This window comes from Raphanus sativus, chromosome 5 (genome assembly GCF_000801105.2).
Source record: "Raphanus sativus cultivar WK10039 chromosome 5, ASM80110v3, whole genome shotgun sequence".
Taxonomy (NCBI): domain Eukaryota; kingdom Viridiplantae; phylum Streptophyta; class Magnoliopsida; order Brassicales; family Brassicaceae; genus Raphanus; species Raphanus sativus.
In genome coordinates, this window is record NC_079515.1 from 36,457,012 (window position 1) to 36,476,068 (window position 19,057).

The window sequence follows — 19,057 nt, forward strand, 5'->3', positions numbered from 1 at the left end:
TAAAAATGCAAACTGAAAAAGACGTCTCCAGATATAAAGACTTTATTGTAGGTCTACGAAACCCTAAGCCACAAAATTCAAACCCTAAATGTTAAGGCTTGGTTTAAATTGAATTAGGTTAGAATTTACTTGGTTAAATCCGGTTAGGTTAAATTCGATGAGAATAGACCTTAAAGATAGTCTACGGTCACAAAAGTAGATTGATTTGTAAGTCTACGAAACCCTAAACCACAAACTCAAATCTTAAATGTAAATGTTTAGTTTAAATTGGATTAGGTTTGAATTTACTTGGTTAAATTCGGTTAGGTTAAATTCGATGAGAATAGACCTTAAAGACAGTCTACACTCACCAAAGTAGACTGATTTGTAAGTCTGTGAAACCCTAAACCACAAAACTCAAACTCTAAATGTTAATTTGATAATCAAAAGAGTTTCAATTTTATTGTATCAAATATCAAATTTACAAAATATAAACTACTCAGTAATAATATGTTAATTTAAAAAAAAAATTTCAATCTAAATCTAACCCTAAAAATCTAACCTTTAAAGATATAACATGTTATATGACATTTTGTTACTAAACCATAAACATTGTCTCACATGGTTACCAAATCAATATATATTCTTTTTAGTTGTTCACTTATATACAAATTTAGTTTATTAACTTTATATTAACCTTTACATTGATGATTAATTAATAATTTCACAAAAAATAATTTTATATATTTTTAAACATAATTAACTAGATCAAATTAAAATGTAGACTACAAATTAAGTCAACAGTGTAGACTGTGTACGACGTCTACGGATATGTAGACTGTGTTTATTATGTGTAGACTTACGAAGGACAGAACAGTAAAATGACTTTATGTTTTTTTGTTTGGTCAAAAAGGCTAAATAGTAGTTTTAACACCCTTTTAGGTTGGGTTTGCAATTGATTGAATATGGGGTTTACTTTTAGGGTTGCAATCAATATTTGGGTTGGTTTTAGCAATTTCCCCTATAAAAATTAGAGCCCTCCATATTTTCTCCATGACATCATTTTGTCTTATAATTCAATTCTTCACGAGGTTGTGTCAGAATTTTGTTATTATCATATTTCTTTCCTTTTCAAAACAATAATTATTCACTGCCCTAAAATATTGGCTCTGTGCAAAATAATCTGTAAATCGGATTTATTTGCGCTTAAAGGTTTATCTCCTTTTATTTTTATAGTAAATGATTCGCTTTCAAAATTCTGGGCGATGACTATTACAACTGTTGCTAGGTCGTTGAAATTGATTTCAAGTTTTTTTTCAAATGAAGTAAATGTTTTTACAATAACAAAACGAGAAAGAAACGTTTGTCCTTCTTTTTTCAAAGTATTATTTCTTGCAACTTATAAATTTAAAATCGAGTTAATCTATTCATTTATTTGCTGAGAAAAGGAAGTTAGCCTTCAATTTGACGCTTAGGTTATAATATTTGTTAATGTTTTTGAGTTAAAATACATAACATTATACTTGAAGCTATATCGTATAAACAAAAGATTAGCTCTTTACCAATAGGTGCTCCTAAAAACAAAAAATTCCCATAACAAATACAGAGAAATGCTTTTAAAAAAAAAAAAATCCCATAAATAAACCTATTTGTCCTTTGCTCAAATTTAAATTCAAACAATACTCATATATAAATGTGAACCTGATATATATATTTTCAAGAATGTAATTCCATTGCTCCATCCATCTCTCTCGCTCTTTTGTTTTTTACGGTGCTTCTTTCACTAAGCATCGTTTTCAGTTTCAGTGCCATAATTTTTGTTTTCCTCTCCATTTTCTGCAGATAAGTTCTTCTGAGTATTTGTGATTTGTCATCTCTCATTCTTTTTTTCTCTTTAAATCGCGCAGAAAACATCTTTGACCGTTCTTGAAGCTGAAAGAAGATGGGCAGAGCATCGAGATGGTTTAAGGGCATTTTCGGTATGAAAAAGAGCAAAGAGAAAGAGAACCGAGTTTCCGGCGACGGAGGAGGAGAAACCGGTGGGTCCCTCATTCGCGGAAAAACACTCCAAGCAGACTCGGTCTGGCTCAGAGCCTACTTGGCAGAAACAGACACAGAACAGAACAAACACGCCATTGCGGTTGCTGCCGCCACTGCCGCAGCCGCAGACGCAGCGGTTGCAGCGGCCCAAGCTGCCGTCGCGGTGGTCAGGCTAACAAGTAACGGAAGAGGGGGAGGATATTCACGGACCACAATGGAACGGTGGGCAGCCGTTAAAATTCAAACAATCTTCAAGGGCTATTTGGTAAATTACTAACATTTCGTAGAACTCTTTGTGTCATCAATTCCGACACAAAAGCATGTCTGTACATTGCTTGCTCCTTATACATCTCCCTTAATGAAACAGTACACGTATTTGCTAGATTCTTTTGGAATGTGATTATTGAGTTTTTCTTGGAGTTTCTTGAAATATTAAATTATAGAATATATTGTTACAGGCGAGGAAAGCGTTAAGAGCGTTGAAAGGTCTAGTGAAGCTACAAGCTTTGGTGAGAGGATACTTAGTCCGCAAACGCGCCGCTGAAACGCTTCATAGCATGCAAGCTCTCATCAGAGCACAAACGAGCGTTCGATCTCAACGGATCAACCGCAACAACATGTTACATCCTAGACATTCTCTTGTAAGAAGAACAATATTCACTCTTTTACTCTCAATTCTATCATATAAATAGTCAAACATATGTTTTTTTGGTATATAATAGGAGAGATCTGATGATTCCAGAAGCGATATCCATAGCAAGCGAGTATTAGTATCTGTCGAGAAACATAGCAACAACAACACGTACGATGAGACTAGTCCCAAGATTGTTGAGATTGACTCTTACAAGACGAAGTCAAGATCGAGGAGAATGAACTTTGATGTATCTGAACATGGAGATGATTTCGAGTGGAGTTTTCCAGGAGATAAATGTAAGTTTCCTACGGCTCAAAACACGCCGAGGTTTTCTTCATCAGCCGTGAATAATCATCATCACTACTATTACACACCACCTTCGCCAGCTAAGAGCGTTTGTAGAGACGCTGGTTTAATAAGACCAAGTCATCCGGGTTTGATGTCACCGAGCTATATGGCTAATACGCTGTCGTTTAAATCCAAGTTGCGCTCACATAGTGCACCGAGACAGCGTCCTGATAGAAAGAGGTTGTCGCTTGATGAGATTATGGCGGCTAGAAGTAGCGTTAGCGGCGTGAGGATGGTCCAACCGCAACCGCAACAAGAAAAACGCTCTTCTTGTTCTTATGATCGTCAGCTTCCTCAAGAACCGGATGATTTTAGATACTATAATTAGAAAGAAACGTCATTCTCGTCCTTAAAGAAGAGATCGTCAGTCTTTAGACTTTTCTTTTTTATATTTGGTTATTTATTTCTCGTTCTTATTTTTTGTAAATTTTTGCTTTTGGAAAAGTGTTACATTTTTTCAATTTATTTACGAGACTACTTTAACTACTTACTACATACGAGACGTCTTCATGTTAAAATGCTTTTATGAACTAATTTTATACAACAGAAAAGTAAGAATTTTTTTTAGAAAGTTCATGCATTACAGTAGAAAATTAAGGTTAAAGAATGAATGTTAAAATGTTAACTGAAATTGGATAGAGAATTTGAATATTCAAAGATGCGAGTTATCGAGAAGATATTCTTAGCAACTTAACAATGATGACGAAATGAGGTTGAAATTTGCGATAAATTGAGTCAGACAAGTACGATATGACGTTATCATTGTTATGAATTTTTCAAAATCTTTTGTAATGTGTCTGTATCTAATCATTGTTTAAAACCACCAGGGGATATGATTGGCGGAGGCAGATGCGTGCATGCGTCATCATATTCGTTCTTCTGAAACAGACTACAATAAAATTTTACTGTATTTCATAGGCTTTTTGATAAGCTCTGTTTACCATGTAAAAGACAAAAAGGATAAGAGCTACATTTACCTCGCAATCTTCCAAAACGAGTCCCTAGTACCCTTTTAGTTAAGGTTTATCTACCTTAATCATAGTTTAGACTTTTAGACTCTAGACGAATATACTTTTACATTTTTAAAAATCATGAAGATGTTTGTTTTACTGGTTCCAACTCTTTCCTCGGATGCAAAAAAGATCTTCTTTGCTTTGAGCTGCTTCAAGAAAATCCACTGCCGTAAAAGAAAAAAAAAAAAAAAAGATCTACTGTGCAACCATAGATTCCAAACAATCCGGCTTGTTAGGCCCATAAAGTTTAATTAGTTTGACGAGATCTGTTTGTTACACACCCATAAAATTTAAAGCCCATGATCATAATGCATCTTATGTCACATCCGTTTGTACGTTACAATATCATATTTTATCGAAATATGACCTTGTTGCTGAAATCGTAGGAGATGAACATACATGGAAAGAAAACTATGCTTGATTTCAAATCCGTACTTAGTTCTTCTTCCTTTCTACTATTTTATTTACATCAGATGATTTTCTTTTTCTTATGGACTAGTTCCAAATTTGTTTTGTTTTGAGTTACTTTAATTACAGTTTGAGCTCAAATATCCAAGTGAATACATCAAGGCAGTGGATGGCACGTACGGTATAACCGAGATGGAATAAACTTCCTTTATTGAAATGGATTACACACACATCAAAGAAAAAACAACATTACAAGAAACGTTACTTAAAACACTTATTCAAAGGTCGCCAGAGGCACGAGGAGACTTCACATAACAAATTTAAAAGATAGATATAATAGCTTATTTTAGATTCACAGAATGGAAGCAAAGTGAAAGATGTCATATGATCAGTTGGTGACTGGCATGACATAGACTCCAAGCTGATGAAGCAGGTCACTGACTTTTCCATGGAATCCCACGATCTTGTGGCCTTCCTCTTTTAGCTCAAAGGCTGTGCCAGCTTCAAGTCCAAATGGAGTAGATGTTTGCTTATTAGTCTTGAACCTAAGCATATTTATGACCATTGCATCACTCCCAAAGATTTTATCGTAGGTGCCTTGGACAGCCGTGATGTACTCACTTGGATAGTCAAGTTCGAACTGCAAATCAATTAATGGAAACCAAACAATTCAATAATGGCTTATCTGGTATATTCATCTGTAACACAAACAATGATATTTTTTTTTGAAAAAATTATGGTCTTCTAACTTAAAACTAATACTTATCATTGTAAATGCAACCCCATTTCGTCCCTTAATAAGCATTTTATATGTAAAACACACATCTTAGGATTTATTCTCTCTACAACACACACACATATATATATATATCACAATTAACAAAAATAGAAAGAAAGCATGATACCTCTTCGAATCCGAGTAGAGTACTCGTTCCATGTTCAGCTCCGACGATGTCCTCAGCGCCTTTGTCGTACACAAACTTAACGACTGATATACCATCTTCGGCCTGTCCTACGTACACCTTCTTAACACCATCGTAAGCACCATCATCCCATGCAGTTCCTGCATCAGCACCAAGTGCCGGCAGCTTCTTGGCAGGGGTCAACGGGGTTGAAGTCAACGGAGCAAAGTAAGCTCCAAGAGAGTTGACACAGTCTCCGGCAAACCCATGAAAGCCAATGATCTTCTTGTCTTGAACTTGGAGAGTGAAATGAGTACCGTCATCGTATCCAATGACATCAGAGGTTTTCTTGTTGGATATGAACTTAAGCCCTTGAATGAAACCATCAGGGTTATACCAACCTTCTACAGAAACTAGATGCTCCTCTGGATGGTTAATAACAAACTACAAAGATCGAGATAAAAATGTGACACACTGAAAAAAGTAAACTTGTATATAGTTATATTTATATATATAAAGGTCAAAGGGAGAGGAAGAAGTAAAGGAACCGGATCAGCTGCGATACTACGGCCTTTGACTCCGCGAAGAGGGGCTTCTTCGGTTTGTCCGTTCTTCACATAATCAAACTTGACGTATTGAATGCCGATTCCACCTGCTCCGACCTGAATCTTGGTTACGGCATCGTGTTCGGATCCATCGTCCCATTGAATACCTCCTTTCCCTCCTTGTGCTTCCACCTTTTGGGCCATCTTTGTTTGCTTTACGATCAATATTAAAAGTTACCTAATTAAAAAGATGTTTTTTTTTTAAATTAAAAAAGATGTTATTTGCGCTATAAATGAAATTGTACAAACAGAGAAGAAAAGAGAAATGACCTTCAAAGGGAGAGTAGATTGTTACAGGTGCTATGCTCAATTGCAGAGAACTCTACGTGCATTTATATTGACATCATGGAATATATCCATATATCCGCATCTAGAACATTAATCATTAGGCGAAATAATAATCTACAAGTTCGTGATCCACGAGGGATATTTTATAAATTTTACTCAAGAAAACTTATGTTTAAGTATTCATATACTTGTATATCTTCGCAAGTAATCGTTGTTTTGGTTGGGCCAAGTTAAGACGATATTATGGCCTTTTTGATTAGCAATTTCAGTCTTCGCAGGGCCACTCGCATTTCAGTTTCATTATGAAAGATCAATTATTAGTAGTTCAGTTTTGTTATAACAGATAAATTATTAAATTTACAATTAAATAGTGATCTTATCAGGAGTCTATTTTGTTTTAACATGCATGCGATCTAAAGCAAAATACTTTAAACACAAATTTTAATCTAAAATCTAATTACATAGATCAAAATTATGTAGATTACAAATTTAAAATTGAAGTACTTTAGTTCTATCCATTTATCACGTGAATCATAATTTATTAGTTACTTGATATTATGTACAATGGTTACTTGGTACTTACCTACTCATTGACATTAGTAATGATATATTAATTACTGATACCTACTCATTGACATTAGTAATGAGTAGGGTACAAATTTATAATATCACAAATCTATAATATTAAGAGGGTACCCATTTATAATATCACAAGTCAATAATATTAAGAGGGTACCCATTTATAGTACTATCACAAATCTATTATTATACAATGTAATCATCTTATCATAATGCATAGTAACTAACCCTAATTATTTCGCCAAGAAAAAATAATAAATGTTGAGATATGAAAATCTTTGAAGATGGCAACATCGATTAGATGTTGAAAATTTGAAATCAAGATAAGAAGAAACCATATTAAACTCAACAACCATAATAATAATATAATTACTATAATATAGTTACTAGGTTAAGATCTGCGACAATTAACGAAATAAGCATTATATGTATTTATATTTGCTTATTTTATTATTAATTATGTTTTTATATATTATAAAATAATAAATAAATATATCTACTAACTAGGAAGTCATTAATTATCACGAGTAGTATAACTCACAACTAAAAAAAGAACAATAATAATAGATTAGAAAATTGCTATGCATAAATATTCTATCATCACTTCTATGACTATGAGCAGCTCACATGTTCTTTGTAGCCATTCCTTGTTGGACCATCTTATTACTATATGGGCACTCTGTTACTTTTTTTTTTTTTGAAACTGGGCACTCTGTTACTATACCGTATGTGTTTATGTGTTCTCTTCTTCGCCAATAACAAATGTGCTGAACAAATGTCTCTGATCTTTTTATGTCGAATTGGTTCAAAATGTTGACCCATGTGACCTCTAAGTTGATATTTTCTGCAGGCTTATACCTTTGACAAGAGTGGCGCTAAACAGAAACTGGTCTTTAATGAGCAGAGTGAACAAAATTTAGAGGCAGACACTTGTTCCAAAGCGGTCACATATGCTGAAAAACATGAGGAAGTCAGGGAAATTAGCACAACTTGAATTTGCTTTTCTCACTGCTTAGATATTACACTCTGTTCCTTTTGAGCTGTTCGTTACAGTGGTATGTATTTTAAGAAATTCGATGTGTAGATCTGTGAATCACAACTGGTTTAGCCAATTTTCACCATTTTGTTTTTGAAGCAGAGTATATATTGCTTGAAACTTCTTGTTGAATTGCTGAGCGTCTGTGTTGAGTCTTGAACACACAACCTTTTTCATGGAAACCGAAAAGGGTTCTTGCAGCCGGAAGACATCCCGTTTTGAGGCAGAGAAGTCACAGCTATCTTCCTCGCTCCAATCGCGTACACTTGCTGCATCCACAAAGATTCACCATCTCCTCTTACAACGTTACCTTGATAAATGTAGAGAAGTTATTGAGAAGCATAGAACCGTGATGGTTCTTTCCTGAAGCTTCGGGACTTAGATAATTAAGCTGGTGGGTATTTACTGAAGCTCAGTGTTTCAGCTGTAACAGAGAAACACACACACACAATATACTTCAGTTCTGAACAACTCAAGGGAGCTTTAAGAAACGATAACTTGGGCTACAAGTAGAAGCTTTTACTAGTAATGTCAGTGACTAGTTTGCCGTTGCAGAAATGATCGGTGGGTTTGTGGTTAGCAAATTTGACGGCCATAAGTTGGTTAATCCTCTCTGAAAGTGTCGGAAGATAGTTGTTTTTCCGACAGTGACCACATAGTCACCAAATGTTGCAGGAACAAGAGTCGTTGAAGCCCCTTGAGTAAATAAATTTTTTGAGGATGGAGAAAGTTGAGTCCAAGAGGAGAAGAAAAACGACGTCGACGTCGTGTGATGGTCCATTTTCTTGATTTGGTTGTGTGAATGGTTCACTTTCGTTTATATATACATATATGCAGTGAAGAAAGAAGAAGGTTGCATACTTGCATAGATTTTAGGAGTTAATTTACTTCAGTTTTGTGTCATCTCTCTTTTAGTTCATTATTTTTTCAACTACTTTTCTTTTTTCTTTAGTTTTTTTTTTGTAAACTCTTTTTTCTTTAGTTACATAGGTAATTTTATTAAACAGATTCACCTTTATATGGGAAAAAGCTGCACATGGATGCCACAAATAAGATTTTGTTTGTGCGAGTGAGTTAGATATAGGTAGGCTAAAAATGAGAATGGTTGTGTGTCCCTTGGGAGATTATTATAAAATTTATAAATATCAAGAACAACATATAGTTTTTTTTTTGAACAACATATAGTTATGTACAAAGGCTATTCCAGAAGATAAATTTATTGCTCTCTGCTTCTACAAGTCACATATATAGCTGAGTTAGCATCTTCATCGATAAGGGTTTAGAACATTTTCAACTCATCCATATGTAGTATTTAAAAACAAACTTTACTTTTGACCCGCACGTATGTACGGATACTTTTTCATTTTACAAATATATAATTTTGATATCATCATAAACATTTAATATGTATATTTTATATTTAGTGTTATATATTGTACAATTCTTTAGTTTTATTGTTTAGGTTTTATATTCTTCATGATTAATATATAAATCATAAAAATTTAATCAGTTGTTAAAATTTCAAATTTTCCAGTAACATATTTTGTAAATAATACATGAACTAAATACTAGTATTATTATATTTTGTATATAATCATTTTAAGTAATATATTGCTTTGAGTTTCAAAATAAATAAAAAGATAATATATAGTTGTAAATAAACATTTAATATATGTTAATTATTTTAATTTTTGCATAAAATATTTGATAATTTACGATTTTTAGCAATGAATGATGAATTTATTTAAAGAAAACAAATTTAAAAATAAGTTAATCTACCAATTTAATATTACTATCCACTTCTATTTTTTTTTCTTAAACAAAAAATACTACTAGGAAGTAACATTCTTTTACCTTTTACTCTATATTTTTAAAAATACTATTTTGAAAAAATCTTATATCTATTTTTATTTATTTTTAAAAAAGATATCAAATTATATTAGAGATGTTGGTCTTAACGTGGGTCTTTAACCAGCACTTTATTTATATTTTAAAGCAACTGAATTGTGGAATAGACAAATGGCAATGTAGTTTCGCATCTTGTTTTGTAATTCAATGAAAATTGTTTTTTCATTTCTCCTCTTTTTCTTTCTTACTTTTTATTTTCTATATCATTATTTTGGATGATTTTTTTTTTTTGTAAAAACTACTAATGTGGATGACCTTATTTAGATATCTCTCTGTATTTTAACAAATAAATGACCATTTTATGAAAACGTTTGATCTATATCTCTGCGACGAACTTTTGTAATTTTTCACTGTTAAAAGAAACCCCATGCATCAGACCTATGTGTAGTTAGCTTATCCCATCATATGAAAAAACTAAGATATGTTAAGACTAAAAGTAATAGAATAGAGAACTTCTAGACTGGTAAAGAAAATTAATACATTATTTTGCTAAAAAATGCATTATAGTTTGCATAACTATTATATCTTCTATGTTTTTTTTTTTTTTTTGCTTTTATGATGAGTACTGTATTCGCAGTAGAGACTATACTTTCGAAGTGCCTACACAATAATGTATTTAATTATTGTTAAAGACTTAAAGGCGAATCCATAAAGGCATGTTTATTTTTGTTTGCATACCTTCATTAATGAGAAAAGCTAAAATGTTACGAATAAGAGGCAAATCGCAAATAAAATAATATCTAAGGAGAATATTAGCCATATAAGGAAAAAAACATGAGAGAAATTTGGACCGTTTATTGACATGCATAATATTAAAAATCCAAGATCTTCTTTATTACATACATTGAGGAACTATATATGTATTTATAGCATTTTCTACTACAAAATTCGCTGACGATTCCTCATTGATATGTCCCTGTATTACTTGGGCCTACGTGCTATCTCCTTAGGCCCCGCCTGTCTTGCCAACTGTTCATTACAAAATCTAATTCAGGTATATAACTAAACAGTTACTGTGATAAAGAAAGTGATTAGAGGTACTGAGTGATCATCACATAATTTGTGATTCGTTAAGCATAGCTAATAATTTGCTTGCCTGGAAATATTGTTCAAGCTTCTTTCTCAACGTTGCGTGCTCCTTCTTCAGTTGCTTGAAAGTCCTCAAGCATCTGCACTCGTCGCAAGTACGGAATAATGAGAAAATTATCTAGGGTATCGAAAATTGAATAAAATAGAAAAGTTCAAAGTTCAACGGATATTGCTGCAATTTTTACTCCATATTTTTGTTGTTTTAATTTTCATCCCGTGTTCCGTTATAAAAAGAAGCACGAAGTGTAAAGGGAAAGTACCCTTCAGCATTTCCAGCTCTGCAGTATTCCCTAAACATAGTGCATTCAGTTTTCACCTTACTCGCACCGATGCTACAAGAAAAAGCACATTGTGTCATTACTAATTACGTCTTAACAAATACTACTATCTATTATTCTATAAAAACTAGAATAAAAAATATTTATGTTAAGTCTTAGTCAATTTTATCATAAAATCATGAATGAGAGTGGAAGTAATTAATTTTCTTGATCGAATATGGAAGTAATTTAAATCTGCTTGTGTTACACTCTTTTTCAACTTAAACACATACTACTATGTACTCAAGTAGTCGCATTTCTATATGTAAATTCAACAAATTTAAGGTGAAATTTACCTTGTGCTGCTGCCCTTAAACTGATGCATGTAATTATCCAGCCGATTGAAATCAAATGATCCTCTTTCCCTGCATAGTTAAAGTAATTTGTGTACATTAAATTAAACTCCAAGTCGTGTTCAAAAATAGAAAAATAATTATGAATATTAAAGTTACTCACAAGGCTTGCTCAATGTTATTGATTAATCGAGCTGAATCTTTGAAGTATAATGTTGCCACTTCTTCAACAAAATTAGGGTTTGCATCATCTTGGAGCTCTTCTAACTCCATGAATTGTTCATCGAGATATCCCTGCATGTATTTTTTCCATTTGAGTTTAAATTATTATTTTCTTTGAAGAAATTCACAACTGGTACTACTTTAAATACTACACTAACACTAAAAAGGAAAAACATATGTTCAAAAAAACAAACAAGAAAAAAAAAGGAAAGGAAAAATCATTGTACCTGATCAAAGAGGGACTGCTTGATGAGTGCCACTTGCCGCTGCATTTTTGTTTGAAAATATTAACAACAAGTGAGTATTACCAATCTACTAATTCTTTTCTTTATGTTAAGTAATTCGAGTGGCGGTGCTATACTGAAACGGTGGACATCGGGGATATATATAGGGGAAGAATATAAAATAAATTATTAATTTCATATTACATAAAAAGGTGAAAGCAGAAAAGAGGAGAATATTTATAAAAATGATGGGAACCTGCAACGTAAGGGACATGAATTGTAGGTATTCTACGACACACGCAATTGATGTATTCGTTATTATCGGCTTATTTTGGTATGACAAATGGATGCATTTTCGATAGAGAAAACTGCCAAAATAATCGTGAACTTTCAAAAAAATGCCAAAATAACTTCAAACTTGTATTTAAGTAATTTAAATCATCAATTTTTCAAATCTGGCAATTTTAATCTTACATTTATGTTGACTTAGCCATTTAAACTCAAATAAAGTCAACAGTTAACTTTTCATTAACATCCGTTTGTTCAATATGTTGCCGTTTTGAAAAACACCCATCTTCATAAAAAAACCCAGATCGAGCATATCTCTAGACGCAAAAGAAAACCTACACTCCTAAATTCCTAATGACTTTATTTGCCTTAACTGAAGAAGAAAAGAGCACATCAAACTCATGTTTTGGACAAACTAAGTTCAAACACGCAATTGTTTCTAACATCTGTTTCCGCATAGTACTGAAGTTTTGTCAGTTCTAGAGATGGAGTAGCAGGTTATGTATACTACAATTAACAAGCCTTGGGATCCAGCTGGTACTTCTATGGCCAAAACTCCATATTAAAGACTCATATGACATTGAGATGGCGAGATACAGTGAGAGAGAATCAGACAGTGTTGCTGGTACATCAAAAGTTACCAATGAAGCAGTAAATGTAAAAACGATTTTTTTTGCTTGAATCTATTTAACATTATTTCAAAAAAAAAGTTACCGATTCTGTAGAAGTTACTTGTATCTTTCCAAAACGTGATTAACATATACATACAAAGATTGCAGTGTGATCATGAGTAAAGAAGTGTTCTGCAACAATTTTAATCCTTGAGGAATTTAAGAAGATAGAGCATTCACTTCATAGAAATCTTTCTAGTGGAGAAAAAGAGGAAGAAACATTATGGATCTCTGTTTTTCTCAGAAAAAGAGGAGTAAAGGCAAATGGTTAACAGCAAGCTGGATGTTTATATTCTAAGAACCAAGAAAGCGACAAACAGTAACAGAAGCTCATGTACAAGAGTGTGTGAAGACCCAGAAGAAGAATACGATGCCAAAGTCTTGGAGGTTTACGTTCAGAGGTTTGATTACAAGAAGCAGCAAAACAGGAGACACAAACTTGCTATGAGGTGGAGATTTCTCTGAGAACGTACTACTATGCTGACGCAAACTTTCTTTGAGGTTCACATTAACATTAAGGTCAATGTTTTCTGAAAGGGGAAGATTTGATACAGGTAAAGCTACTGGATACGTCAAGGAACATGTCATGTGTGGGAGAGTAACAACTTGTTACATATAAAAAACAGAGTACGCTTCATTTTGGGAACATCAAGAATAGTTAGAAATGTTTGCTAGTTCGTCTCTTTTGCTCTGTAATTTTCCAGGAAAGCTTTGCTCTCATTTTTATTTTAGAATCTATTCTTCAATTAAGATATTTTACAAGTGAGATGAGAATCTGTGTTTCTTGAACATTGATTCTTGAGTCTATCAACATATGGATGAACCGTATCACATCACCGATCCAAAAGTGAGACGAACACGACCAACTCGCTTGGTCTTAGCCATCCTTACCAATTGTTGGTGAAGCTTCGTCGTCAACAGAGAGATGATCGAAGATTAGGGGTTTGAAAATTTGAGATTTAGAGATCAAGAAGCTTTACTTCTAAGTTCTAACTCTGTTTTGTTTAAATTCAACGACATATAGATTAACACTTAACAGATGTTTAATGTTTATTAATAAAAGTTAACGGTTGACTATCGTTGAGTTTAAATGGGCAGAGTCAACAAAAATGTAAGATTAAATTGGCCAAATTCGAAAAGTTGACAATTTAAATTGCTTATATAGGAGTTTGAAGTTTTTTTGGCATTTTTTTGAAAGTTCAAGGGTTTTTTTGGTGGTTTTCTCATTTTCGATATAATCTATTTTATTTAGTACTCCTTTCGTTCATATTAAGTTGTGTTGTAGAATAAAACTTTTGCTAAAATAAATATTATTTTAGAATTTAATGTAAAATTTATTATTTTAATATATTATAATGATTTTATATTCACTAATTTATTTTTCTATTAGTTAAAATATAATGAGATATATAGACAAAGATATTTAGAAATATAAAATAAAAAATATTTTTTTAATTTATGTACATAAATCTAAAACGATACTTAAAATAAAATATATAAAATATATATTGCTGGTAGAATCAAATGGTATGTATCTTCATATAAGCTAATTTGTACGGTAGTGTCTAAGTTTAAGTTTATGATGAGTTGATTTCAATATATCAGAAACTTATTAAAGTAGATTGTTCACTTAATGACGACAAAAAAAGATTGTTCCCTTAATTACGTGTCCGTTATCAAAAATGAATACTACTGTAGTTGATCGATCTATTTCTTCTAAATTATTAAATTAATCAAAGGATCTCAAGAATGGCGAATAATATAATATATTATTTAATTAGGTGCATCATAAACAGGTAAATTTCGAATTTATATCCTAAAAACTGCACACTTGAACTATGCAAAACACATCATTGGGAATGGGGGCAAAATATATACTAATAAAATGTATTTGGAAAAAGATAACCCTGAAAGTGAAAAGAAAAGTTATAATTTTAAAGAGTATACAATTCAAGAGAAATATATTCTTAAGAATGACCATTTCCGTCTTGATTAATTACTGAATATTTTATACATGTTTTCACACAATTTTCTTTACTAGCATTTTCTTACAAATTCTTGAATGGCTTTAATTTCACGAACAAGCATTCTCATTAAAATTGAGCGTTTAGTCACATGATTATTGAAAGTAACAAAGTTATATACATCACCTGCATACAAAACATTTATATGACTCAATAGGAAAAGAAAAACTTTATCTATCATTATTAACGTACTAATCTCCAAAACATCCCAAATGTGAGAAGCAACTGATAAGTGATATGTGTTTGAAAGCTAAATATTTTCTCTAATTAACGGCACACCAAAGTTGTTGAGAGACAAAAAAGTTTTAAACCACGTCAAATATTTATTGCAATTTCTAATTTATAAAATTTTATGATTGTACTAATTAAGGAGAATGTTAGTTTAAAGAAATTCTAGAACATGAATTAATATTCATATTATTTTGTTAAACACTTTACTTTACTGTACACTTGTTTTTGCCAGTTTGAACTTTCCATCACATTAGTCGGATAACTTTAGTTGTGAAAACAATAATTATGAGATAAATTCATTTTAGTTAATCTCAAAAACGTTTAGCTTCAAAGTTTTTTTTACTGTATAAATGACTGAAAAGATAAAATCATTTTGATGATATAAATAGTCAAATTAATTTTTTAAAATTATTTCATATATACCATAAACTGAGATGTTACAATTACCGTTTTCACAGAATGCAATGAAAACGTTGTGTGCAAAAATCCTAACTTATGTTTGTGTAATCCCATGTAAAATCTTTTACTCATCTAATTATCTTCTTACCATTTGTAATGTTCTGATCGTTTATTAATGGAGTTTTCATATCCGTCATTCGGTTTGTGGATAACATTTCATATGACTGATGGTGCATTAATTTTTGGAGTCTCAAATAATTTGTTTTCTAATCATACAATCATCACATGATTTTTTCATATATTTTAGTTTTATTTACACGATATCGTGAATCAATTTTCAATAGATTATTCTTCTTTTAACTACTCAAAATAAAAATGTTTTAACCCTGAAATTTTGAATAACCGAAAATACAAATACAGTTTGATGATTAGTGGTTAAATCTATTTTCTTAAGCTATTTTACATATACTACAAACCACAATGTTAATATACAATATATAGAATATGAAACTGAAACGAGAAATTTGAAGTTGAAATCCAGTTATAGTTATTTTTCAGAGAAATCAGAATACTTAACGTTAACCCTCACATCCATAACTAAATATAACTTTATTATATAAAGATCTTGCTAGAAAAAAAATCAAGTTATCAGTAAAATTTATTTATTATATCATATTTTCAACTCCTATATTAAACACTGAAAAATTGTTAACATAACATTGAAATCATAGTCTAAATTTGAATATGAAAATTGTATACTTCATTTTTTATTAGTCGGAATAAATTAATAATCCTACACCAAAACCTAGACTAATTCCTAGCTAGGAATGATTTCGGATTAGTTTTTGTCTACAAATAACTAGCCACAATTAAATCACAGATAAACCATAATCGCCAACTAAAATAACGAATCCTCAACCATTAATTAAACAAACATGAATTGGTTTAAATCCATCTAACAACCAAAACTTTGAAGGTGTGTGCAGGTAAGAGTGTGTTGAGGAAGGTTAGTGCTTGTGCGGACGCATGCGGATCATACTTCTAATTCATTTTTTCTAATATTATAAAAGTTAAAAGTTAATGGAGGATATGAATAATATGAAATAGGTGCCAAAAAAGAGAGAATAAGATACATATGGCCAACGAAAAATAAACTAATAATAAACCATAATTTTCTGTTATTAGAAATAAGGAACAAGTATCTAAAAAGGAAAAAAAAAAACTGAACCAAAAGCAGAGCACATTACAAGTGTGATCTAAATGATTGACACAATGACACATACGATCTTTTTTATCATCACAGCATAATTTGTTCCTTCTCTCTCTGTCTCTTTCACTCTCAGACAAGCATCGTGACATCGAATTACAGAAGAGAGAGATTGATCATATACTTCCAACTTTATTTATTCTTCCGCCCACCAAACCAATCTCAAATAAAGACTTGTCTAGTACATATTGTGGGTGTAAGTGGGTTTAGAATATAAGTTTTATTATTGCTTGCTGTCTCATCTCGATTATTCTCCTTAATTCCGACCTTCGCTGTTGCAGAAATTACACCATTAAATGAAAAAAATCATGCCAAAAATATATTTAATCATTAAAACTAGCTTGATAAATTTCTACAACATACTCCTTTTATTTGAATTTTCTTAAAAAACTAATTACCTTTTTGTATATTTATAAGTTTTAAGGCTGTCTAACTTTAACTGGTCAGGATATGATATGTAGAATTTAATTTTCATGCACTATTAGAAAATCAATAGACAATTTAAACTAGATTGATGATATTTCTCCTTTTGTACATTATGAAAAACTATAAATTTCAAATATTTATGTATAAATGTGATAAATAAATTTCTTTATAATTAATACACTAAAATTAGTATTAAATTATTTTTACTCAACATTTACATTAAAATATAAAACGATACTTCTTACAAACAAAAAGGTTAACAAGACATTTTTGGGAAAAAAATGGAAGGAATGTAACTTAACATATGTTTTAGAAGTCTAGCTTGTTCCACCGTTAGTTTTATATGATTAAAAGATTAATAGATGTTTAGATATCTTTTTAAAACTATAGATATTCTTTGGAAAGTGATATTGAGATTTTTTGTTGGATCTACATGATGCGAAATTTTTGCTACTAAAATCATTGTAAGTAGCTATTAGCACCTAGTTAATTTAAACTAAGTACTTTATAAAGGGCACATTGTTGACTTGACCTAAGATGACTAGTTTCAAAATCGAATGTCGACACGGAAGCAGATTTTTCATGCTGATGATTACTCTATTAAAGTTTCTTCTCAGCATACAAATTCAGAAAAAAAGAGCTATGTGAAACCGGTAAATTCAATCATCTATCACCCTCTTAGATAAAAGTATATGCTATTATTTTTTATCCTCCATCACTTTCATGAATTTACCCCCGATATTATGAACATGATTCCCCCCAATCCGAAAAGCTATAATCCCATAAAATTATTTAAACCAAATAAGTCACCTGAAAACGACTTATCATAATCATAAAAGTAAAATAAAAAGAGTCGAATTTAGGTTAAATCATAGGGGACCGACTTCCGACAGAACTATGAAATAGCTAATTTCATTTACTCATCCCAAATAAACATACCACTATCCAATTATGAGTAGATCTCGCAATTGATTTCAGATTCGGTTTGGGTCTATTAGAATTTAAAATTTTTAGATTAAATATTTCATCTTTATTCAAGTATTTATAAATTTTGGTTCAGATTCGGTTCGGATCGTTGCAGGTCCAGGGTCAGATAATGCATTTAAATTATTTTAAAAATATTAAAATGCATATATACTAAATTTTCAAAATCTAAAAAAAAATATATAACATAGAAATTTGAATAATATATGTCAAAATACCTAAGCTTCACATCAAAATTGGTTTGGATTGAATATTTAGATGGAGAATCATTAAATATTTTAAGTAGATTTGGTGTTTTGAGTATTATGTAACAATTTTAGATATTTGATTTTCACTATTAGTATATATTTTCAAATAATTGGACAACTTCAAAGTATCTTATATATTCTGAATATTTTATTGGATATTAAATCTAAAATAACTAATATATTTAAATACATAAATATGATTCAGATATATTCAGATCATATTCTTTTTGATTTTTAGATATTAAATTTTTGAATTTGTTAAAATATTTAACTAGTTTTGGTTCGAATTCAATACTGTTTTTTAGATCAGATTCAGTTGAGTTGTTCATGTTTTTGAGCCATAGTTGAAAGTTAAAACAAAAAAAAATCAGAGTGTAAATGTTAATGGTGCGAACATGATGGTCACTGCGATTATTAAAGTGCTATCGGAAGTTTGACTACTGTGTTAGTTACCAGTCGGCCGGCATATAATTAGAGGCTACAAAATCATACAGTATTTATATTATTTCCTTCTTGTGCTTGATTCCCCCCGATATTGTTATGCCGTTGATATCATATGCAATTTGATTCTTGGATAGCATAAATACTTGCATAATTTAGTACTTAATTAACATGAACTCATGAATGCATAGTT

The 19,057-nt window shown here is 31.2% G+C and overlaps 3 protein-coding genes across 5 annotated transcripts; 1 reads left to right on the forward strand and 2 right to left on the reverse strand.

Moving 5' to 3' along the window:
• The first annotated feature begins 1,649 nt into the window (after positions 1–1,649).
• On the forward strand, positions 1,650–3,464 carry LOC108860065 (protein IQ-domain 26). 2 transcript variants are annotated; one of them, XM_018633970.2, is made up of 4 exons: positions 1,650–1,750; positions 1,887–2,284; positions 2,478–2,660; positions 2,742–3,464. In XM_018633970.2, exons 2-4 carry the CDS (start codon positions 1,922–1,924, stop codon positions 3,327–3,329), a joined length of 1,134 nt encoding a protein of 377 aa, XP_018489472.2. In that variant the 5' UTR covers positions 1,650–1,750; positions 1,887–1,921; the 3' UTR covers positions 3,330–3,464. The 2 variants fall into 2 exon arrangements, with proteins under 2 accessions (XP_018489472.2, XP_056842694.1); XM_056986714.1 differs by having other exon boundaries at positions 1,701–2,284.
• A 1,142-nt stretch (positions 3,465–4,606) lies between these two features.
• Positions 4,607–6,355, reverse strand: LOC108857496 (PYK10-binding protein 2). 2 transcript variants are annotated; one of them, XM_018631484.2, is made up of 4 exons: positions 6,200–6,355; positions 5,873–6,107; positions 5,328–5,768; positions 4,607–5,062 (listed from the first exon to the last, which is right to left on the reverse strand). In XM_018631484.2, exons 2-4 carry the CDS (start codon positions 6,071–6,073, stop codon positions 4,811–4,813), a joined length of 894 nt encoding a protein of 297 aa, XP_018486986.1. In that variant the 5' UTR covers positions 6,074–6,107; positions 6,200–6,355; the 3' UTR covers positions 4,607–4,810. The 2 variants fall into 2 exon arrangements, with proteins under 2 accessions (XP_018486986.1, XP_018486987.1); XM_018631485.2 differs by having other exon boundaries at positions 5,873–6,082; positions 6,200–6,294.
• A 4,096-nt stretch (positions 6,356–10,451) lies between these two features.
• Positions 10,452–12,020, reverse strand: LOC130512360 (histidine-containing phosphotransfer protein 4-like). The gene is made up of 6 exons (XM_057010268.1): positions 11,889–12,020; positions 11,603–11,733; positions 11,443–11,511; positions 11,090–11,161; positions 10,837–10,909; positions 10,452–10,709 (listed from the first exon to the last, which is right to left on the reverse strand). The coding sequence occupies exons 1-6, from the start codon at positions 11,931–11,933 to the stop codon at positions 10,662–10,664; spliced, it is 438 nt and encodes a 145-aa protein (XP_056866248.1). The 5' UTR covers positions 11,934–12,020; the 3' UTR covers positions 10,452–10,661.
• Between the last annotated feature and the right edge of the window lie 7,037 nt (positions 12,021–19,057).